This window comes from Bos grunniens, chromosome 3 (assembly GCF_055505025.1).
Source record: "Bos grunniens cultivar Pamir isolate PY7600 chromosome 3, Bosgru_T2T1.0, whole genome shotgun sequence".
Taxonomy (NCBI): domain Eukaryota; kingdom Metazoa; phylum Chordata; class Mammalia; order Artiodactyla; family Bovidae; genus Bos; species Bos grunniens.
The window spans coordinates 120,143,024-120,164,894 of record NC_141167.1 but is presented as its reverse complement, the minus strand read 5'-3'; the positions used below and the strand labels follow the sequence as shown (position 1 = coordinate 120,164,894).

General features: G+C 38.5%; 1 protein-coding gene across 5 annotated transcripts in view; it reads right to left on the bottom strand.

Moving 5' to 3' along the window:
* The window catches only part of MAEL (maelstrom spermatogenic transposon silencer), a 56,477-nt gene extending 38,755 nt beyond the window's left edge, over window positions 1–17,722 (bottom strand). For 3 of the 5 annotated variants that reach the window (XM_086393894.1, XM_086393896.1, XM_086393898.1), the window contains exons 1-5: window positions 17,513–17,722; window positions 17,172–17,264; window positions 15,818–15,917; window positions 14,723–14,878; window positions 12,652–12,693 (exon numbers count right to left, since the gene is read on the bottom strand). In XM_086393894.1, coding sequence (XP_086250020.1) covers window positions 12,652–12,693; window positions 14,723–14,878; window positions 15,818–15,917; window positions 17,172–17,264; window positions 17,513–17,644 — 523 coding nt within the window. In that variant the 5' untranslated portion in view covers window positions 17,645–17,722. The remainder of the gene's footprint in view (window positions 1–12,651; window positions 12,694–14,722; window positions 14,879–15,817; window positions 15,918–17,171; window positions 17,265–17,512) is intronic. The other 2 variants (XM_086393895.1, XM_086393897.1) reach the window with 1 other exon arrangement.
* Window positions 17,723–21,871: the final 4,149 nt, after the last annotated feature.

Genomic DNA, 21,871 nt, shown 5'->3' with positions numbered 1-21,871 from the left:
CAAAAACAGTCTGACACTGTTTCCCCATCTATTTCCCATGAAGTGATGGGACCAGATGCCATGATCTTCGTTTTCTGAACGTTGAGCTTTAAGCCAACTTTTTCACTCTCCTCTTTCACTTTCATCAAGCGGTTCTTTAGTTCCTCTTCACTTTCTGCCATAAGGGTGATGTCATCTGCATATCTGAGGTTATTGATCCGGCAATCTTGATTGAAGCTTGTACTTCATCTAGCCCAGCATTTCTCATGATGTACTCTGCATATAAGTTAAATAAACAGGGTGACAATATACAGCCTTGAAGTACTCCTTTCCCAATTTGGAACCAGTCTGCTGCTCCATGTCCGGTTCTAAACTGTAGCTTCCTGATCTGCATACAGATTTCTGAAGAGGCAGGTCAGGTGGTCTGGTATTCCCTTCTCTTTAAAAATTTTCCAGAGTTTGTTGTGGTTCACACTGTCCAAGGCTTTGGCATAGTCAAGAAAGCAGATGTTTTTCTGGAACTCTCTAGCTTCTTCAATGATCCAGTGGATGTTGGCAATTTGATCTCTGCTTCTTCAGCCATTTCTAAATCCAGCTTGAATACCTGGAAATTCACGGTTCACGTATTGCTGAAGCCTGGCTCAGAGAATTCTGAGCATTACTTTACTAGCATGTGAGATGAGTGCAAATGTGTGGTACTTTGAGCATTCTTTGGCATTGCCTTTTTTTGGGATTAGGATAAAAACTGACCTTTTCCAGTCCTGTGGCCACTGCTGAGTTTTCCAAATTTGCTGGCATATTGAGTGCAGCACTTTCACAGCATCATCTTTCAGGATTTGAAATAGCTCAACTGGAATTCCATCACCTCCACTAGTATTGTTCATAGTAATGCTTTCTAAGGCCCACTTGACTTCATATTCCAGGATGTCTGGCTCTGGGTGAGTGATCACACCATCATGATTATCTGGGTCATGATTTTTTTGTATAGTTCTTCTGTGTATTCTTGCCACCTCTTCTTAATATCTTCTGCTTCTGTTAGGTCCATACAATTTCTGTCCTTTATCAAGCCCATTGTTGCATGAAATGTTCCCTTGGTATCTCTAATTTTCTTGAAGACATCTCCAATGTTTCCCATTCTATTGTTTTCCTCTATTTCTTTGCACTGATCACTGAGGAAGGCTTTCTTATCTCTCCTTGCTATTCTTTGGAACTCTGCATCCAAATGGGTATATCTTTGCTTTTTTCCTTTGCCTTTCACTTTTCTTGTATTAACAGCTATTTGTAAGGCTTCCTCAGACAACCATTTTGCATTTCTTTTCCTTGGGAATGGTCTTGATCCCTGCCTCCTGTACAATGTTACGAACCTCTGTCCATAGTTCTTCAGGCACTCTATCAAATCTAATCCCTTGAATCTATTTGTCACTTCTACTGTATAATGATCAAGAGATCAATCCAAAAAGAGGAATTAACAATTTTACATGCAATCAACATAGGAGCAATAATAATATAATGCAAATGCTAACAGTCATAGAGATTCAGGTTTGATCTCTGTGTTGGGAAGAGGAAGAAATGGGCCTCTGGGCCTGGAGGAGGAAATGGAAACCAATTCCAGGATTCTTGCTGAAACAAATCCCATGGACAGAGGAGCCTGGCAGGCTACAATCCATAGGGTCACAAGAGTCAGACACAACTGAGCAACTGAACAAGACACACGCACCAGCCATGAAAGGAGAAGTCAACAGTAACACAAGAGTGGGGACTTCAACATTACATTTATATCAACAGACAGATCATCCAAATCGAAATCAGTAAGAAACGCAGGTCTTAAATACACATTAGACAGACTTAACTGATACTTATAAGAACATTCCATCTGAAAGCAGCAGAATACAAATCCTTCTCAAGTGCACATGAAACATTCTCCAGGAGTGATCACAGGCTAGGCCACAAAGCAAGCTTGGGTAAAACTGCAATTACATCAATCTTTTCCAACCACAACACTAGAAGATTTTTTAAAAAATCAAGAAAAAAAAAACTCAGAGGATAAACAATATGCTGCTAAATAACTAATGGATCATGGGGAAGAAAGAGAAAATAAAAAAATACTTAGAGATAAATGCAAACAAAAGCACGATGATCCAAATTTATGGGATGCATCAAAAGCAGTTCTAAGAGGGAAGTTTATAAGCAATACAATCTTATCTCAGGAAACAAGAAAAATCTGTCAAACAAAAAAATCTAACATTACGCCTAGAGCAACCAGAGGAAAAAACAAAAACTTAAAATTAGCAGAAGGAAAGAAAGAGCAGAAATAAATGAAATGGAGACAAAACAATAAATTAAATAGAGACAAAATAAACAATAGGCAAGGTCAATGAAACCAAAAGCTGGTTCTTTGAGAAGATAAACAAAATTGATAAACCTGTAGCTAGACTCATCAAGGAAAAAAGGGAGAGGGCTGAACTTAAAACTAGAAGTGAAATAAGAAGAAATTATAATGGATACCACAGAAATACAAAGGATCAAAGGAAGCTACTATGAGAAACTACACATCAATAAAATGGACAATCTAGAAGAAACAGACAAATTATTAGAAAAGTGTGTGCGTATCTGTGCTCAGTTGCTCAGTTGTGCTCGATATTTGGAGACCTTATAGACTGTAGCCCACCAGGCTCCTCTGTCCATGGGATTTTCCAGGCAAGAATACTGGAGTGGGTTGCCATTTCCTCCTCCAGGGGGTCTTCCCACCCCAGGAATGGAACCCATGACTCCTGCACTGAGCCACCTGGGAAGCTTATTAGAAAAGTACAACCTTCCAAACCAGGAAGAAACATAAAATACAAACAGAACAATCATAAGTACTGAGATTGAAACTAATTAAAACACTCCCAACAAAGTTAAGTCCAGGACCAGATGGCATCACAGGCGAGTTCCATTAAACACTTAGAGCAGAGTTAGCATCTATCCATCTGAAACTATTCTGAAAAATGGCACAGGAAGGAACACTTCCAAACTCATTCTGAGGCCAAAATCAGGCAAAGAAGACACACAAAAATATTAGAGGCCACTATCAATGAACAAAGATGCAAAAACCTCAGTAAATACTAGCAAACTAAATCCAACAGTATATTAAAAGGATCATACATCATGATCAAATGGACTTATCCCAAAGATACAAGTATTTTCAAGTATCTCCAAGTCAGTGTGATGCACCCCATTTACAAATTAAAGAAAATCCATAAAAAAGTGGGCACAGATGGAATATACCTCAACATAATAAAGGCCATATGTGACAAATTCAACACCATATTCAATGGTGAAAAGCTAAAACATTCCCTCTAAGACCAGGAACAAAACAAGGATGTCTACTCTCACCACTTTTATTGAACATAGTTTGGGAGTCCTAGCCAGGGCAATCAAAGAAGAAAACAAAACGAATCCAAATTGGAAAAGTAGTAGCATAACCATCACTGTTTGCAAATGACATGATACTATACATAGAAAATCCTAAAGATGTTACCAGAAAACTTACTACAGTTCATTAATTCAGTAAAATTTTAGGAGACTAAATTAATACACAGAAATCTGTTGCATACTTACACACTAAGAAAAAAAGAACAGAAAGAAAAAATAAGGAAACCATCTCATTTGCCATCACATCAAAAAGAGTAAAATATCTAGGAATAAACTTAACCTAAGGAGGCAAACAATTAGAATTGGACATGGAATAACAGACTGGTTCCAAATAGGAAAAGGAGTACGTCAAGGCTGTATACTGTCACCCTGCTCATTTAACTTATATGCAGAGTACATCATGAGAAACACTGGGCTGAAAGAAGCACAAGTTGGAATCAAGATTGCCGGGAGAAATATCAATAACCTCAGATATGCAGATGACACCACCCTTATGGCAGAAAGTGAAGAGGAACTAAAAAGCCTCTTGATGAAGGTGAAAGAAGAGAGTGAAGAAGTTGGCTTAAAACCCAACAGTCAGAAAACGAAGATCATGGCATCTGGTCCCACTACTTCATGGGAAATATATGGGGAAACAGTGGAAACAGTGTCAGACTTTGTTTTTTTGGGCTCCAAAATCACTGCAGATTGTGATTGCAGACGTGAAATTAAAAGATGCTTACTCCTTGGAAGAAAAGTTATGACCAACCTAGATAGCATATTCAAAAGCAGAGACATTACTTTGCCAACAAAGGTCCGTCTAATCAAGGCTATGGTTTCTCCAGTGGTCATGTATGGATGTAAGAGTTGGACTGTGAAGAAAGCTGAGCGCCGAAGAATTGATGCTTTTGAACTGTGGTGCTGGAGAAGATTCTTGAGAGTCCCTTGGACTGCAAGGAGATCCAACCAGTCCATTCTAAAGAATATCAGTCCTGGGTGTTCTTTGGAAGGAATGATGCTAAAGCTGAAACTCCAGTACTTTGGCCACCTCATGCGAAGAGTTGACTCATTGGAAAAGACTCTGATGCTGGGAGGGATTGGGGGCAGGAGGAGAAGGGGACAACAGAGGATGAGATGGCTGGATGGCATCACTGACTCAATGGACCTGAGTTTGTGTGAACTCTGGGAGTTTGTGATGGACAGGGAGGCCTGGCGTGCTGCAATTCATGGGGTCACAAAGAGTCAGACAGAACTGAGCAACTCAGCTGAACTGAAGGAGGCAAAAGACCTGTACTCTGAAAACTAGAAGGTGCAGAGCAAAGAAACTAAAGATGACACAGATAGATAAACCATGTTCTCAGATCTGAAGAATCAATATTGTCAAAATGATTATACTACTCAAGGTAGTGTACTGACTCAATGCAATCCCTATCAAATTACCAATGTCACTGTTTTAGAGGACTAGAAAACAAAAACAACCTTAAAATTTGTAGGCAGACATAAAAGACTCCAAAACAGCCAAAGCAATCTTAAGATGAACACAGCTGGAGGAATCAGGCTCCCTGACTTTAGATTATACTATAAAGCTAAGGTCATCAAAACAGTATGGTACTCATACAAAAGCACAGAACAATGGAATAGGATAAAAAGCCCAGAAATAAACCCACTCACCTATGGTCAATAATCTACAGCAAAGAAGGCAAGAATATACAGTGGATAAAGGACAGTCTCTTCAGTAAGCAGTGCTGGGAAAAATGGCCAGACACATGTGACAGAATGATATAATATTAAAACATTCTTTAAAAATGTACACAAAAATAAGGTCCAAATGATTAAAAACCTAAATGTAAGACCAGATATTGTAAAACTCTTAAGAGGAAAACAGAACACTCTCTGACATAAATCATGGCAGTATCTTTTTGGATCCACATCCTAATAACAATAAAAACAATAATGAACAAATAGGACCTAACTAAAAGCTTTTACACAGGCCTTCCCTAGTGGTCTAGTTGCTAAGACTCTAAGTTCCCAATGCAGGAAGCCCTGGTTTGACCTCTCATCAGGGAGCTAGATCCCATATGCTGCAACAAAGTTTGAAGATCCCCTGGACTACAACTAAGACCTGGCTCAACAAATACATAAATAAAAATAAACAAATATTTAAAAGCTTTTGCACAGCAAAGCAAACCATAAACAAAACCACAAGACAACCCACAGAATTAGAAAAAATATTTTCAAATGATGCAACCCACAAGACATTCCCTCAATCTACAAACAGCTCATGTTGCTGAATAAAAAAAAAAAAAAAAATGGGTGGAAGATCTTAATAAACATTTTTCCAAAGATGTACAGATGATCAAAACGCACAAAAAAGATGCTCAACTTTGATAATTATCAAAATGCAAATCAAAATTATAATGCAAATAAAAATTATCTCAATAATTTTTATTTTCAAAATTTGCATTATATAAATTTTAAAAATTTTATATTTTTATAAATCTTATAACATAAAAACTGCATTACAAATTATAAAATTTCCATTATAATTTATTGCAAATTATATTATAAATTGTTATAATTTACAATATAAATTACTATAAATTTGCATTACAATTATAAAATGAATTTACACTATAATTTTGATTACAATTCAAATAAAAATTATAATGCAAATCAAAATCATCACCATCATCAAAATGTCTACAAACAGTAAATGCTGGAGAGGGTATGGAGAAAAAGGAACCTCCTACACTGTTGGTAAGAATGTAAATTGGTACAACCACTATGAAAGAAGTCTGGAGGTTTCTTAAAAAAACTAAAAAGAGAGTTGCCATATGATCTAAGAATCCTACTCTTAGGCATATATCCAGAGAAAACCATACTTTGAAAATATACATGCACTTCAATGTTCACTGCAGTACTATTTCCAATAGCCAAGAAATGGAAGCAACCTAAATGTCCATCAACAGATGAATGGATAAAGATGTGGTACATATATACAATGGAAAAAAAAAAAAAGAATAAGATAATGCCATTTGGAGGGATTTACCCAGCATCCAGTGGTTAAGACTCTGCACTTCCACTGCAGAGGCACAGGTTTAATCCCAGGTTAGGGAACTGAAATACCACATTGTGTGCGGTGGGGGGAGGGGCCTCCCCCCAAAAATGCCATTTGCAGCCAATATGGATAGACCCATAGACAATCTCTATAACCTAGAGAGATTATCACACCAAGTGAAGTAAGCCAAAGATATATATGGCATTGCTATATGTGGAATCTAAAAAAAGAAAAATGATACAAATGAACTTATTTACAAAATAGAAGCATATTCACAGATTTAGAAAACATACTTATGGCTACCAAAGGGGAAAGGTAAAGAGAGGAGGGATAAATTAGGAGTTTGGGATTAACATATACATAAGACACTACTTTGCCAACAAAGGTCCATCTAGTCAAGGCTATGGTTTTTCCAGTGGTCATGTATGGATGTGAGAGTTGGACCATAAAGAAAGCTGAGCACTGAAGAATTGATGCTTTTGAACTGCGGTGTTGGAGAAAACTCTTGAGAATCCCTTGGACTGCAAGGAGATCCAACCAGTCTATCCTAAAGAATGTCAGTCCTGGGTGTTCACTGGAAGGACTGATGTTGAAGCTGAAATTCCAATACTTTGGCCACCTCATGCGAAGAGCTGACTCATTGGAAAAGACCCTGATGCTGGGAGAGATTGGGGGCAGGAGGAGAAGGGGACGACAGAGGATGAGATGGCTGGATGGCATCACCGACTCGATGGACATGAGTCTGAGTGAACTCCAGGAGTTAGTGATGGACAGGGAGGCCTGGAGTGCTGCGGTTCATGGGGTCGCAAAGAGTTGGACATGACTGAGCTACTGAACTGAACTACTATATATAAAATTGATCATCAACAAGGATAGGGAACCCTACTCAATACTCTATAATAACCTGCATGGGAAAAGAATCTGGACAACAGATATACATGTGTGTACAACAATCAGTTTGTGTTCACCTGAAACTAACACAATATTGTAAATCATGAGTGTGCTGTTTGTGCTAAGTTGCTTTAGTCCTGTCCAACTCTTGGCAACCCCATGGACTGCAGCCGATCAGGCTCCCCTGTCCATGGGATTCATCAGGTAGGAATACTGGAGAGGGTTGCTGTGGCCTCCTCTAGGAGATCTTCTCAACCTAGGGATCAAACCCATGTCTCTTACCTCTCCTGCACTGGCACCTGAGTTTTTTATACCACTCGCGCCACCTGGGAAGCCCAAATCAACTATATTCAAATATAAAATAAAAATTTAAAAAGAAGCTGTGATATATACATACATAGGACTACTACCCAGTCATTAAGAAAGAATAAAACATTGCTATTTGCTGTAACGGATGGACTTGGAGGACACTACGCCAAGTGAAATAAATCAGACCAAGATCAGTACTGTATGTGGATCTAAAAACTACAACAAATTAGTGAATATAAAAGACGACTATAAATATAGAGAACAAACCAGTGGCTTCCAGTGGGCAGAGGTGCAAGACAGGGGTGGGGGAATGGGAGGTACTAAGGATGAGGCATAATATATAGACTCAAGCATGTATTGTACAACATGGAGAATATAACCCACATTTTGTAATAACCAAAAGTGGAAAGTAATCTTTAAAAAATGTATAAAAATTAAAATAAAAATGCACAAACACTCCCCTAAAAAGCCCCCAAATCCTAAGATTAGAATCCTGTGATTCTAAATCGGGAGATTCTGAATCTCAATAGCCTTTCTGTGAAGCACGATAAATTGTATGTGGAAGAGCAAAGAAACAAGAACAGCCATAATATTCCAAAAAAACAAAGTAAAAACATTATGAAAATATTGTTTTAACAATATACGGGCACTAAAAAACAAGCAGATTAACAGGACAGAAGATATCCAGAAGACTCATGCATAAGCAGAAGTATGGCTTGACACAGGTGGCACTGCTCATGGGGACACACTGATCATTCGATAAATGAGACAGCGGGATTACCCACAGGGAAAAGAAACGGAATCTCTACCTCACATCATACCCAAGTCAATTCCAACTGGAATAAGATCTTGGAACTATAAAATAAAGATATCTTCATGGCCTTCAAGGACAAGGGAATTCTTTACCTGGGTTTAAGGATAAAATAAGTGTAACTCATTTGACCTTTCGGAAAAAATTTTTTTAGTTTTATAGGCATATTTAATAGATGATTTGTAAAGCAGGAGTCCATTTCACTGTTTATCTACTTGGATTTTGGAAGCATAGTATTAATACCATGACTGAATTAAGATGGTGCCCATTATAGATGAGCATCCCCTTAAGAGTTGGAGAAGGCGATGGCACCCCACTCCAGTACTTTTGCCTGGAAAATCCCATGGACGGAGGAGCCTGGTAGGCTGCAGTCCATGGGGTCACTAAGAGTTGGACACGACTGAGCGACTTCACTTTCACTTTTCACTTTCATGCATTGGAGAAGGAAATGGCAACCCACTCCAGTGTTCTTGCCTGGAGAATCCCAGGGACGGGGGAGCCTGGTGGGTTGCCGTCTCTGGGGTCACACAGAGTCAGAAACGACTGAAGTGACTTAGCAGCAGTAGCAGCAGCATCCCCTTAGAGTATGAGCGACTCCATGGACTGTAGTGATCAACAGACTGCATTCCTAATGCTGACTTTGCCTGAAATTTGCACTGTCTTGCAATGTTATGTGAAACTAATTACATAATTATCTTTGGAACTTAACCTCCCAATCCTTATTGTAACTACAAATTGGTATACAAGATATTTAATGCGGTGTTATGTTTGTGAAAAAATACCATGTAATTCAAAAACACTATTGAATAGCAGATTACTCTGTGTAGTAGTTAAGTCCTTTAGGATAATTTTAATTGTGGTCATTTTATGATTCTCATTGCTGGAAGTTATTAAATCTTAGCAAGCATCACCAATATTAAATGTTGAAAGTTCATTTAAACTTTAAAATTGGAGCAATTGTCTGTGTTTGAACAGATGAAATAAAGACAGCTTTGTATGCCCAGAAAGTAAAACTGTACTAAATGCTAGCCAGTCTTAAGAGCCAAATATTTCTTTTTCTGTGTTAATAATCAAGATAATTAGTATGTGGCCATTTTGTTACCCTTAAGAGACTGCAGTTCTGAACTTTTGGTTAAAGGTTTTGGCTGCTGTAGAAATTTTATTTTAAATATACTTTGAATTATAAGAACAAAAAATGTTTGTATTTTTTTCCAGTTAATTGGAATGATTTCCAAATTTCTGCAAGTAAGGTAATTATAAGTTTAAAGCATTAAGCACTTATTGGTAAATAATGTATATATTCTCATTCTGAGAAATATAAGTAGGTCAAGTGAAAATAAATTCTTTAAAGTTTACTACAAAAAAAGTAAAAGGGAATTCTTAAATAAGACCCCAAGTACCCACAAACTATCAGGGGACAAACTGATATATTTACTACATTAAAAATAAAAAAACTGCTGTAAATTAAAATACCCATAAGAGAAAAATGAAAACAGGTATCTGCACACGACTAAAATAATCAATAAAAACAGATATACTATAAACTTCCATACACCAATAAAGATGACAAACAATCCAACAGAGAAATAGTGGGAAAGACGTCATTTAAAAAATACACAGAAATATACAGAATATGTGGGGCTTCCCTGATGGCTCAGAGTAAAGAATCTGCCTGCAATGAAGGAGACCTGGGTTCAGTCCCTGGGTTGGGAAGATGCCCCGGAGAAGGGAATGGCTACCCATTACAGTATTCTTTTTTTTTTTTTTAATAAAACATGTATTTATTTGGCTGACCCAGATCTTAGTTTCGGCATGTGGGGTCTAGTTCCCTGACCAGGGACTGACCCAGGCCCCGTGCATTGGGAGCACAGAGTCTTATTCACTGCACCACAAGGGAAGTCCCCATTCTAGTATTCTTGCCTGAAGAATTCCATGAACAGAGGAGCTTGGTGGGGCAGTACATGGAGTTGCAAAGAGTTAGACACGACCGAGAAGTTCAAACAAGCAAAATAAAATACATTATTTAAATATGTACTTATCACAAAACTATTCATAAAACAAAGGAAATAACACAAAATTCAGAAAAGTGGTTCTCTTAAGGGGGGATGAAATCAGAGAGAAATATAGGGGCCTTCAGTGATAACAGCAAAGTGCTATTTTTTCAGCTGACCGGCAGGTGCACTGCTGTTCATTAATATTCTTTAAATTTTAAGTGAATGTTATAATCTTTTTTATATGTGTATGAAGCTTCATTTTAAAAGCTGATAGACCTTCCATATAGGAAGCTGAAAGCAGTTTCTAAGGCTTGGCTCATGTTAAAGCAGAACTTATCTCTCAAAATGATTAACTATAAAAAGGAAAGAAGCAGAGTGCCTCTGGTGAAGCACTGGAGAATGAGAGGGCCCAAATATCCTACCCACCCCCGCACCCCCAACACACACAGAACCTGAACTCCCATTCAGAGGAGCATTGTAGGGGTGGGCGGGACACGGGAGACTATCAAAATCTCTTCCAATTTTAAAATTCTTCAATGTAACATGCTAAACCATAATGCCCATGAAGACTTCACTTGGTCTCACACGTACTTCTTAAAGACCAGATAGCACAGGAGCGTCAGGCAGATCTGAATGTACTGTCCTTAGCTATTAATCATGTGTATCTCTTTCAGTGTGTCATTGTGTGAGACATCAGCTGGATTACACTATCCTCGGTATCTTCAGTTATTATGTTGACATGGCTGTCATTCTAATACAGTCATTTATCTTATTTAATTGATACATTCCCTAGGGTTATCAAATTGGCAATTTAAGACATGCTTAAATTGGTAAGCTCCAAGTATCTTAGGTTTCCTGAATGAAAAACATCGTGCTTCGTTTCAAACAGTGTGAAAAATAACTTGAGAAAACATTCCTGGAGACCTTAATAGGCTTGTTTTCAAGAACCACACTTTCTATTAATCACTTAATTTTGAGACCATTGCAAAAATAAGTTTTTAAAATGATTTTTTTAAAAAAATTAATCAGAAACAAAATAAACAGTAAGGGGCATTCTCACAAATGAGTGTCTGGCATATAAGGATTCCAATGCATTCATGAGATGAACAAACCATAAACAGAGCTTAAGTAAAAAGGTGAAATTAATTCACCAGCTAAGTTTCTACTTTTACACTACTACCTATTTTGCCAAATAGCTTCAGACAATTTAACACTTGAGATGAGCTGGGTTCACATCTCAAAGATACAACAGCATTTTTATTCTATACATTTTTTTCACCCAAAGCTACATAAGAGAACTTACTAAAAGACTGCCTTAAACTCCTTATTCCAAAGCCCACGGCTCTGACTCAGAAAAACCAAACAAACAAAAAAGGGACTAACACATTTTTTTATTAAGACTGGGAAAAACTCAAAGAACACTATCAAAAATGAATAAGTATTACAAAACAGCTGCTTGTTATAGCAGATTTGAAAAACTTATTTCTAATTTCAAACACTTCTACAGACTAGTTGTCTACATTTTTAAGAAAAAACTTTTAAACACTGACATTTTGAATAAAAACTAACAAACAAACCTATTATCCTGATTTTTATTTGAAAAGAGATAAAAAAAACTGGTTAAAATCTAGTTCCTAGAAAAGAGTACAAGAGGTCAGATTTACACAGACACATCCTTTGGTTGCAAGATACTTTACATAGAAACCTATGTACTATGTACTTTACATAGAAACCTATGTACTCTTTTCTAGAAAAGGGTACAAGGAAAACCTGTTTTCCTCATCTGAAAAATCAATTCATAGCTGTTTCATCTGTTTAACACTATTGTTCTGTTACTTTAGAAGCATAAACTTTTCCCCCTTTACTTTTGAATGGACGTTTCCGTGAATAGCCCTAAATCTAGATAACCTTATACCTGTTAGAAGACCTACCTAAGCACCTGGCCAGTAAAAGCCACTGATCTTCAAGCCAAAGGATATAAGCAGAGGGAAAAAAAAAAAAAAACAACACAATCTCCAGAAAAGGAAAATGACATTATTCTATCATTGCTTGTAATTTAAAATTTTTTAAGGCTTACATACACTACCACTTTTAAGATTTACCAACAATAATTTAACATTATCTTCCCCCAGTGTTTTATGTGTCTGTTTAAAGAGCATCTTAACCAGGTAGCTTATATTCAATGCCTATATTCTATCCCACTCCTTTATACTTACTTGCAGCCTGACAATGAAAACGAAATCCTCGTGGAATTTCACCTGTAATTTAAAATATTTCATTGAGAGATGCAGAAATCCATAAGCTCTCGGTTGTACTACAGTAATATTCCATAGGATGACCATATCATAACAAAGGTAATTGCTATTGTTATGTGAAATTATAGAAGACTTAAACCTCACAGGAGTTTTTTCCTAACCCATGGTATGATGACTATCAAAGAATCTTGGTATATTATTCACACTACTTTAAAAAGTTAGTCCTCACAGAGAAAGAAATACTACGTGAAGAAAATCTGTGCTAAAGCAGTCTTAGCCAGGAGTCCATAAAAAGGCCACAGTCCATGAGGCCCTTGATATACCAAGATAACTGACAAATTTCTCAGAGGAAAGTCTCCAAGTTCTGCCTTTTTAACGTTTTACACCTGCTCAAAAATTATCCTAAGCAGCAACTCTCATTAAGTAGGAAAATTTGTTTTCCTGTTATTTCAAAACAAGGAAAAGTGCTGGACTGTCCTAATGAATTTTAAAGCAACTGACAAAACCAAAGACGAAATTATTCTTTCCCCAAATAGTTCTCCCTATATATTCCTCATACTCCCCTAACTACTATCTACCAACTTGAGAACTGAATCAAATCCTATGTGTTCATTACTAACTGCTTTCGATGGAGTGGAATAGTAGGAATAATAATAGCTGAAAGTCTTTTAAATACTAGTCTATTTCCATACCATCTCCTGTATTCTTTAGAAAAGTAAAAGTGAAAGTTGCTCAGTCATGTCTGACTCTTGCGACCCCATAGGCTGTAGCCCGCCAGGCTCCTCTGTCCATGGGATTCTCCAGGCCAGAATACTGGAGTGGGTGGTCGTTTCATTTTCCAGTGGATCTTCCCAATCCAGTGATCGAACCCAGGTCTCCCACATTAGAACAGCTCTCCAACAGGTATTATCCCTACTTTACAGATTAATTAATAGGTTCAGAAAGGATAAATATTTTGCTCAAGGTTACAAGTCAACACCAAGTTAAAAACTAAGAACTGCTGAGGTGAAGAATGGGGTAAAGAAAGAAAAGAGCAAAGCTTTCAGGAAATTTTAAGACTACAGATAAGCAAACAGCAGGCTACAGATTTTTTCAGGCATTCTATCTGCTCAACTTTAATGCTTCAGTTCAGTTCAGTCGCTCAGTCGTGTCCGACTCTTTGCGACCCCATGAATCGCAGCATGCCAGGCCTCCCTGTCCACCACCAACTCCCGGAGTTCACTCAAACTCATCTCCATCGAGTCGGTGATGCCATCCAGCCATCTCATCCTCTGTCGTCCCCTTCTCCTCCTGTCCCCAATCCCTCCCAGCATCAGGGTCTTTTCCAATGAGTCAACTCTTCACATGAGGTGGCCAAAGTACTGGAGTTTCAGCTTTAGCACCAGTCCTTCCAATGAACACCCAGGATTGATCTCCTTTAGAATGGACTGGTTGGATCTCCTTGTGGTCCAAGGGACTCTCAAGAGTTTTCTCCAACACCACAGTTCAAAAGCATCAATTCTTTAGCACTCAGCTTTCTTCACAGTCCAACTCTTACATCCATACATGACCACAGGAAAAACCATAGCCTTGACTAGACGGACCTTTGTTGGCAAAATAATGTCTCTGCTTTTGAATATGCTGTCTAGGTTGGCCATAACTTTCCTTCCAAGGAGTAAGCGTCTTTTAATTTCATGGCTGCAATCACCATCTGCAGTGATTTTGGAGCCCCCAAAAATAAAGTCTGACATTGTTTCCACTGTTTCCCCATCTACTTCCCATGAAGTGATGGGACCAGATGCCATGATCTTAGTTTTCTGAATGTTGAGCTTTAAGCCAACTTTTTCACTCTCCTCCTACTTTAATGCTTATTTGAGATTAAAAGCTTAAACCAAAAACTCTGTCAACACTTCATTCTCAATAGTTTTCAAACAGTCTACATTTGAAGAACTCACCCATGCAACAGCTTTTAAGAAAAATACTACTATTGAATAAGATCAATATAAAAAAGTAACTTTTTAACATCTAGCATGTACTCTAATTGGCTACTTACCAGGATTTATAAAACTGTGGAAATCTGCCATAATACCTTCTTGGAGAGAATATTTAACACAGCCTATTTCACAAGGGAGGAAGCGCTGTTCACAGTGAGGAGGTAGCTCGCCATGGCTAAAAATATTCAAAAAATAAAAAATGCCTCCAAGGAGAGCTTTAAAAAAAAAAAAAGACAACACAAACAGATAAGCATCTCAAGATATACTCCTTGATAAAAACAAGAGTTTTAGAACCTTTCTCCTTCTGTTCCTATATTTCTAAATGAATTAGAAAAGAGAAAATAAATCAGGTGTATCAGATAAATAAATTTTTATAACATTTACCAAGGATTAAAGCAGTAACCATTTTTTGCATGAAATAACAAAATTATTCAAACTTACAGCTAGCTCTACATAACTTAGCTATACATAAGACTTAAATGTGAGTAATGACTTAAGAAAAGCTGTGACCCATATTCAAGAAATATAATGGTATGGAAAATAAAGCCAAGTAGAATCAGTATAGAAAAATTCTAGTACAAACTATGGACACTTTAGTTCACTCTTTACCTTTTACCAATACACAAAAGACCACTTATAAATTCTCTAAAGGAATAAAGAAATGTGAGAATGTAAGAAGGGTATTATTTACCAGGATTGGCCACACTTAAGGAGTGCTAAAGATTAGTAAGTTTTTAACAAAGTCAGAACACATTTAATTAAAAAAGAAACAAAAACAAAAAACAGCCAAAAGGAATAGCAAGGACTCTGATTAACTATATTCTTTGCTGTCCTAGGCTCAATTTATTTTTAAAACAAGCATATTTAAGTGTCTAGCTATAAACACTCGAATTCAAAAAGTACATCTAATAACATATGAAATGGTAGAAATCAAGAGACCAGATTTTTGTTTTAAAAAAAAAACAAAAACCCAGTATTACTTCAACAAATGCATATTACCTGATCTTTTACAACTTTCGTGCCATCATGTTTGAACACCAGAGTCAATTACTTTGAAATGCAGAATTAAAATGAAGACAAGTTTACTGATCAACATAATGTAGAATTTTAAGTGCCCAAATTTATATAAGCAAAACACTGTAGGATTACTCTACCTTGATCACTTTTTAGAGACAAGCCTGACAGATCCGGGGGTGAAACATTCTGCTTTGGTACAAGCATGCCTGGCTTCCTCAATGGGGTGCAAACAGGTTTCTAAAGAGAAAGGTAATCATTGACCATATATTTAAACTCTTGCCCACTTTATGACATATACTTAAATTTAGCAAAATAACTTTGAAACAACCCATAGATTACTTTAATAACCACTCCAAGCCAGTAAACCCAATGAGTACATAAATAATGCTTATAACACCTACACCCAAAGGCAGAGGATGGCAAAATCTAAAAATATTTTGAATCAAGGGGCTAGGTGGTAAATAACCAATCCAATTATTGTTGAAAGCCATTTCCCCACTACTGATAATCTAATCCTATGGAGTCACATAACGCATGCTTGTCCAGTGGCCAAAAGAATATCATTTGCCGAAGTACTCCAATACTGTTTTTTCCTCACTCAAAGTAAAAACCAGATTGTGTTGACTTCAAGTCTCAATGATATATATGTAGAACATGACTTTTATTTTGAAGGGAAATAAGAAACTGTAGTGAAAAGAAGACAAAAAAAAAATCGGGGCTCACAAATCTAATTAAGTATTAATACGAATTCAACTGAGTAGAGCTTCTACTCAAACATAAATCCATAATATAAAAATCTCTCAAACCTAAAACAAGCAAAACTATTGAATTTCAATCCAATGTTAGCAGTTTATAATAAGAACAGAATTTTTGCTATGTCAGAATGGGAAGAAGACAGAGGAAGGGGGTAAAATTCCACATTTACCTTGCCTTTTCCACATATGAATAAGCAACAGATTTTATTCAGCGCTTTAACATTTTGCTACACAGACATAAATTCAAATAAACTTTATTCAACTCTTACCTTTTAAGGCACACAAAACATTAATCAACATCCACAGATACTGTTATTTCAATATTTTAAACACAGACTGGTGTCATTCAAAAAGAGAGAATGGACCAAACTACTGTTAAACACCTGAAAAAGATTCTTCAATCATAAAAGAATTCACAAGGACCCTTAGAGGCGATCTAGTACAAATCCTAAATATCAACACTCCCTTTTGCTAATCAAGGTTTATTGGTTGCAGGCTTCCTACTGGGATTTTCCCTGGCCTTCACCATCAAACGAAACCAACGTGTGCCCTAGTTCAGGAGCCTGCTCGTTTTTCAGCAAGCATTCTGACGCCAAGAAAAAAAATGAAAAACTCTTTTGCACTCACCCAAATCACCCAGTCGTCTACTCTTGACATTAATCCATTCACTCATCCAGCATTTACTGAGCACGCCTACCTGTGAGGCAGGTGGCTGCTCTTCTCCGGTTAACTTTACCTGTTTCTCCGAAGGCCCGGAGTCCTTCCCTTGGGCAGCTCTCCACTCTCGAGCCATTTCTGCATATTTCTCCTTTTCCTCCTCCTTCAGGAGCTTGAGGAGATGGAAAGGGAAAACAAGCAGCAGCAGTGAGGGCCTAGTGCCCGGGGCCCGGCAAGCAGACGCCTGGACACTACTGGGAGGCGGTTCCGGCGTCGGTTTGCCCTCGACTGGGGACGGGGAGCTTCTTCCCTCTCCAGCAGGGCCCAGAGGTCACTGGCCTTCTCAAGGCCTCTGTCCCTCCCGCCTTACTCTCCCACTTGCCAACTGCCTGGCCCCGGGCCATGGGCCTCCAGCCTTACCGCCCAGTCAGCGGAACAGTAGGGGATGGCATCGGCGACGCGAGCCACAGGCAGGCCTCTCCGCCGTAGTTCAGGGATCTTTTCCTGCACGAAGAAATAGTAGGCATTGCGGCTGGCCCTGCGGTTCGGCATAGTGAGCGTAGCCAGGCCTTGAAGCGAGCCTGAGACAGCACCAGCAGCCGGCGCCCTCGCCGGGCTCCCGCCCTTAGTAACCGAGGCTGTGGCCTGCACGCGCAGGTCCTCAGCTCTCAGCCAATCAGGGCGCGGTGCGCAGGCGCATCGGCCTCTCCAGGAGAAAAACAGCCTGAGACCGGAAGACTCCGCCTCGTGCGACCTTGGAGGCGGGGTTGAGGGAGAGCTAGGGCACGGGTGCCAAGCATTCTGATTGGTGGAGATGAGTCGGTGGGGGGGGTGTTGTCACGAGGATGGCGTGGAGAAATTTCTGTACATTATTGCGTAATATCCTTCAAAGTAGGTGAAGAGGACCAGCCAGTGCTTCAGGTTCTTCCATGCTTTACGGTTCGGTTCAGTTCAGTCGTTCAGTCCTGTCTGACTCTTTTCGACCCCATGGACCACAGCATGCCAGGCCTCCCTGTCCATCACCAACTCCTGGGAGTTTACTCAAACTCATGTCCATTAAATTGGTGATGCTATCCAGCCATCTCGTCCTCTGTCGTCCCCTTCTCCTCCTGCCTTCAATCTTTCCCAGCATCAGGGTATTTCCCAATGAGTCAGTTCTTCGCATCAGGTGGCCAAAGTATTGGAGTTTCAGCTTCAGCATCAGTCCTTCCAGTGAATATTCAGGACAGATTTCATTTCGGGTGGACTGGTTGGATCTCCTTGCAGTCCAAGGGACTCTTGAGTCTTCTCCAACACCACAGTTCAAAAGCATCAATTCTTCCATGCTCAGCTTTCTCTATAGTTCAACTCTCACATCCATATATAACTACTGGAAAAACCAGAGCCTTGACTAGGCAGACCTTTGTTGGCAAAGTAGTGTCTTGGCTTTTTAATATTCTATCTAGGTTGGTCCTAACTTTTCTTCCAAGGGGGAAGCATCTTTAAATTTCATGGCTGCAGTCACCATCTGCAGTGATTTTGGAGCCCCCAAAAATAAAGTCTGTCACTGCTTCCACTGTTTTCTCATCTATTTGCCATGAATTGATAGGACCAGATGCCATGATCTTAGTTTTCTGAATGTTGAGCTTTAAGCCAACTTTTTCACTCTCCTCTTTCACTTTCATCAAAAGGCTCTTTAGTTCTTCTTCGCTTTCTGCCATAAGGGTGGTGTCATCTGCATATCTGAGGTTATTGGTATTTCTCCCGGCAATCTTGATTCCAGCTTGTGCTTCTTCCAGCCCAGCATTTCTCATGATGTACTCTGCATAGAAGTTAAATAAGCAGCATGACAATATACAGCCTTGACGTACTTCTTTTCCTATTTGGAACCAGTCTGTTGTTCCAGGTCTAGTTCTAACTGTTGCTTTTTGACCTGCATACAGATTTCTCGAGAGGCAGATCAGGTGGTCTGGTATTCCCGTCTTTTGAAGAATTTTCCAGTTTGTGGTGATCCACACAGTCAGAGGCTTTGGCATAGTCAATAAAGCAGAAATAGGTGCTTTACAGTTGTAAGGGGGCTTTCCTCATAGCTCAGTCAGTAAAGAATCTGCCTGTAATGCAGGAGACCTGGGTTAGATTCCTGGGCCAGGAAGATCCCATAGAGAAGGAAATGGTAATCCATTCCAGTATCCTTGCCTGGAAAATCCCATGGACAGAGGAGCCTGGCGGGCTACAGTCCACAGGGTCGCAAGAGTCGGAGATGACTTAGCAAGTAAACAACCACCACCACCATGGTTGTAAGGGGCCAACTCTGTGCCAAGACTGTGAAAGGTCTTGGGTGGACAGAGGGAGGAACACCACAAATGAGATCTTTTCCCTCAAAAAGTTTACAGTCTAATGGGGGGAGGGGCAGGTAAGATGACAAAAGCAAGAGAACCAACCAGAATGATTTGATTTGGTTTCCGCCCTGACTCTTAAACATTACTTAAGAATATGGTTTTTAAAAAGTTTTTCATAAGTATTATAAAGGAAACACAGTAAGAGGCTGGGATATTAAATACCGTCCTTGAATAAAGTTTTATAGATTTCCTCATAAAGGTCTGATTCATTTTATTCCTTTCTTAGTTTTATTCCTAGAATGTATATAGAAGTATTATACATGTTTCTTTTTTCCATTATGTTTTCTAATTAGTTACTGATGATGTGTAGAGAAACATGTTCATTTTAGTGTTAATCTTGTGTATTTAGACACTGCTGAATTCTCAAATTGATTCAAATAGTGTCAGTCAATTTTCTTGGATATGTGCTTCCCAGAGAACTGTCTGTCTCTATTTGGTTAAGTATGTGTATGCATGTTGTATATATATGTTTTAAAAGCAAGAACAAGATTTTAAAATATTTTTAAATGCTTTTTGTGCATCTTCTCAGATGACCATGTGGTTTTATCCTTTGTTTAGTATAGTAAATGATATTGCTATATTTTTCTGTTAAAGCATCCTACCATTACTACTACTATAACCTCTTCTCAATCATGCTTGGCATTGTTTATTTTTTAAAGTATACTCAATGTGGGATTTTTGCCTCCTTGATTGAAGTGATATTAAATGATGGATTTTTTCCATGCGATCCGTACAAAATGTTGGTATAAGCAACCATAAAATGAACTGCCATCTTTTTCTCTGTTCACTTTGAAGAACAATGGCATTATCTATTCCTGGACAATTTGATAGAACTTCACTAATAAAACGCTTTGATCCTAGTATATCTATGGAGAATGGAGTTGACCTTTGATTATCATTTCAGTATTTTGCATGGTTATTACTCTTTAGGTTTCCCCACTTTCCTTCAGCTAATTTTGGTAATATTCCTGTTTAGAAAATTGTTTCATTTAGGTTTCCACTTATAGTGCTGTAAAATGTAGGCAAGGATGTGACACAACTAGGGTTTTCATACAGTGACAGTCTCTTATACAGATAAATTTACATTTACCATCAGACCCAGAACTTCCATTCATTTAGGAGAAATGAAAAAAAAAAAAAAAAAAACAACACTTGGAAATGAATTTTCATAGCAGCTGTATTTGTAAGAGCCTCAAACTGGACAACCCAGATGATCATTAAAAGAGGAATTGATTTTAAAATTGTGGTATATCCTTATTAGCTACCCTGGTGGCTCAGATGGTGAAGAGTCAGCCTGTAATGCAAGAGACCTGAGTTTGATCCCTGGGTTGGAAAGAGCCCTTGGAGTAAGGAAAGCCTACCCACTCCAGTATTCTTGCCTGGAGAATCCCTTGGACAGAGGAACCTAGTAGGCTACAGTCCATGGGGTTGCAAAGAATCGGACACAACTGAGTGACTAACACGCTGCTATTCAGGAAAGAAATGCAATGAACTGTTGATATTTAACATGGATGAATTGCAGGATAATTTCATGGAGTGAAAAAAAAGAATATATAAAAGGATAGATAGATATCTTGATTCCATTTATACAAAACTCAAGAAAAGGCCAAACTATTGTATAGAAGACCACCCCCCCCACTCCCCCCCCACACCTGCCCCAGGGATTTCCCAGGCAAGAATACTGGGGTGGGTTGCCATCTCCTTCTCCAGGGGATCTTCCCAGACCCGGGATAGAACCTGTGTCTCCTGCATTGACAGGCAGATTATTTACCACTGAGCCACGAGGGTTGCTCAAATCAGCAGTTGCCTAGGGCTAAGAGGTAGAGGAAGGGGATTGACTGAGATTGGAGAAGGAAATGGCAACCCACTCCAGTGTTCTTGCCTGGAGAATCCCAGGGACAGGGGAGCCTGGTGGGCTGCCGTCCATTGGGTCGCACAGAGTCGGACACGACTGAAGTGACTTAGCAGCAGCAGCGAGAGGTAGAGGGAGGGGACTGACTGCGAACTGACAAGAGAACTCCTGGGTTGTCAGAAATATTTTATACCTTGATTATGGCGGTAGTGGTTACAAGTGGCATATCGTTATCAAAATTTCTCAAATAATATATTTAAAAGGTGTGCATTTTACTGTGTGTAAATTATACTTCAATAAAGTTGATTTAAAAAACAAGACTTATTGGCATAAAATACTTATAATATTTATTTATAATTTAAAACATACATATTCTAATATTGCTTTCCCTTTTCATTCCTAATATTATTATTACCTCATGTCTTTTTTTCCTCTTGCAAATGTTTATTTTACTTATCTTAAAAAAAAAAAAAAGCTTTGGGTTTTATTTATGAACTTTACAGTTTTCCTGTTCCTTTTTATTTCTGCTTTAAGTTTATGGAGTCCCTC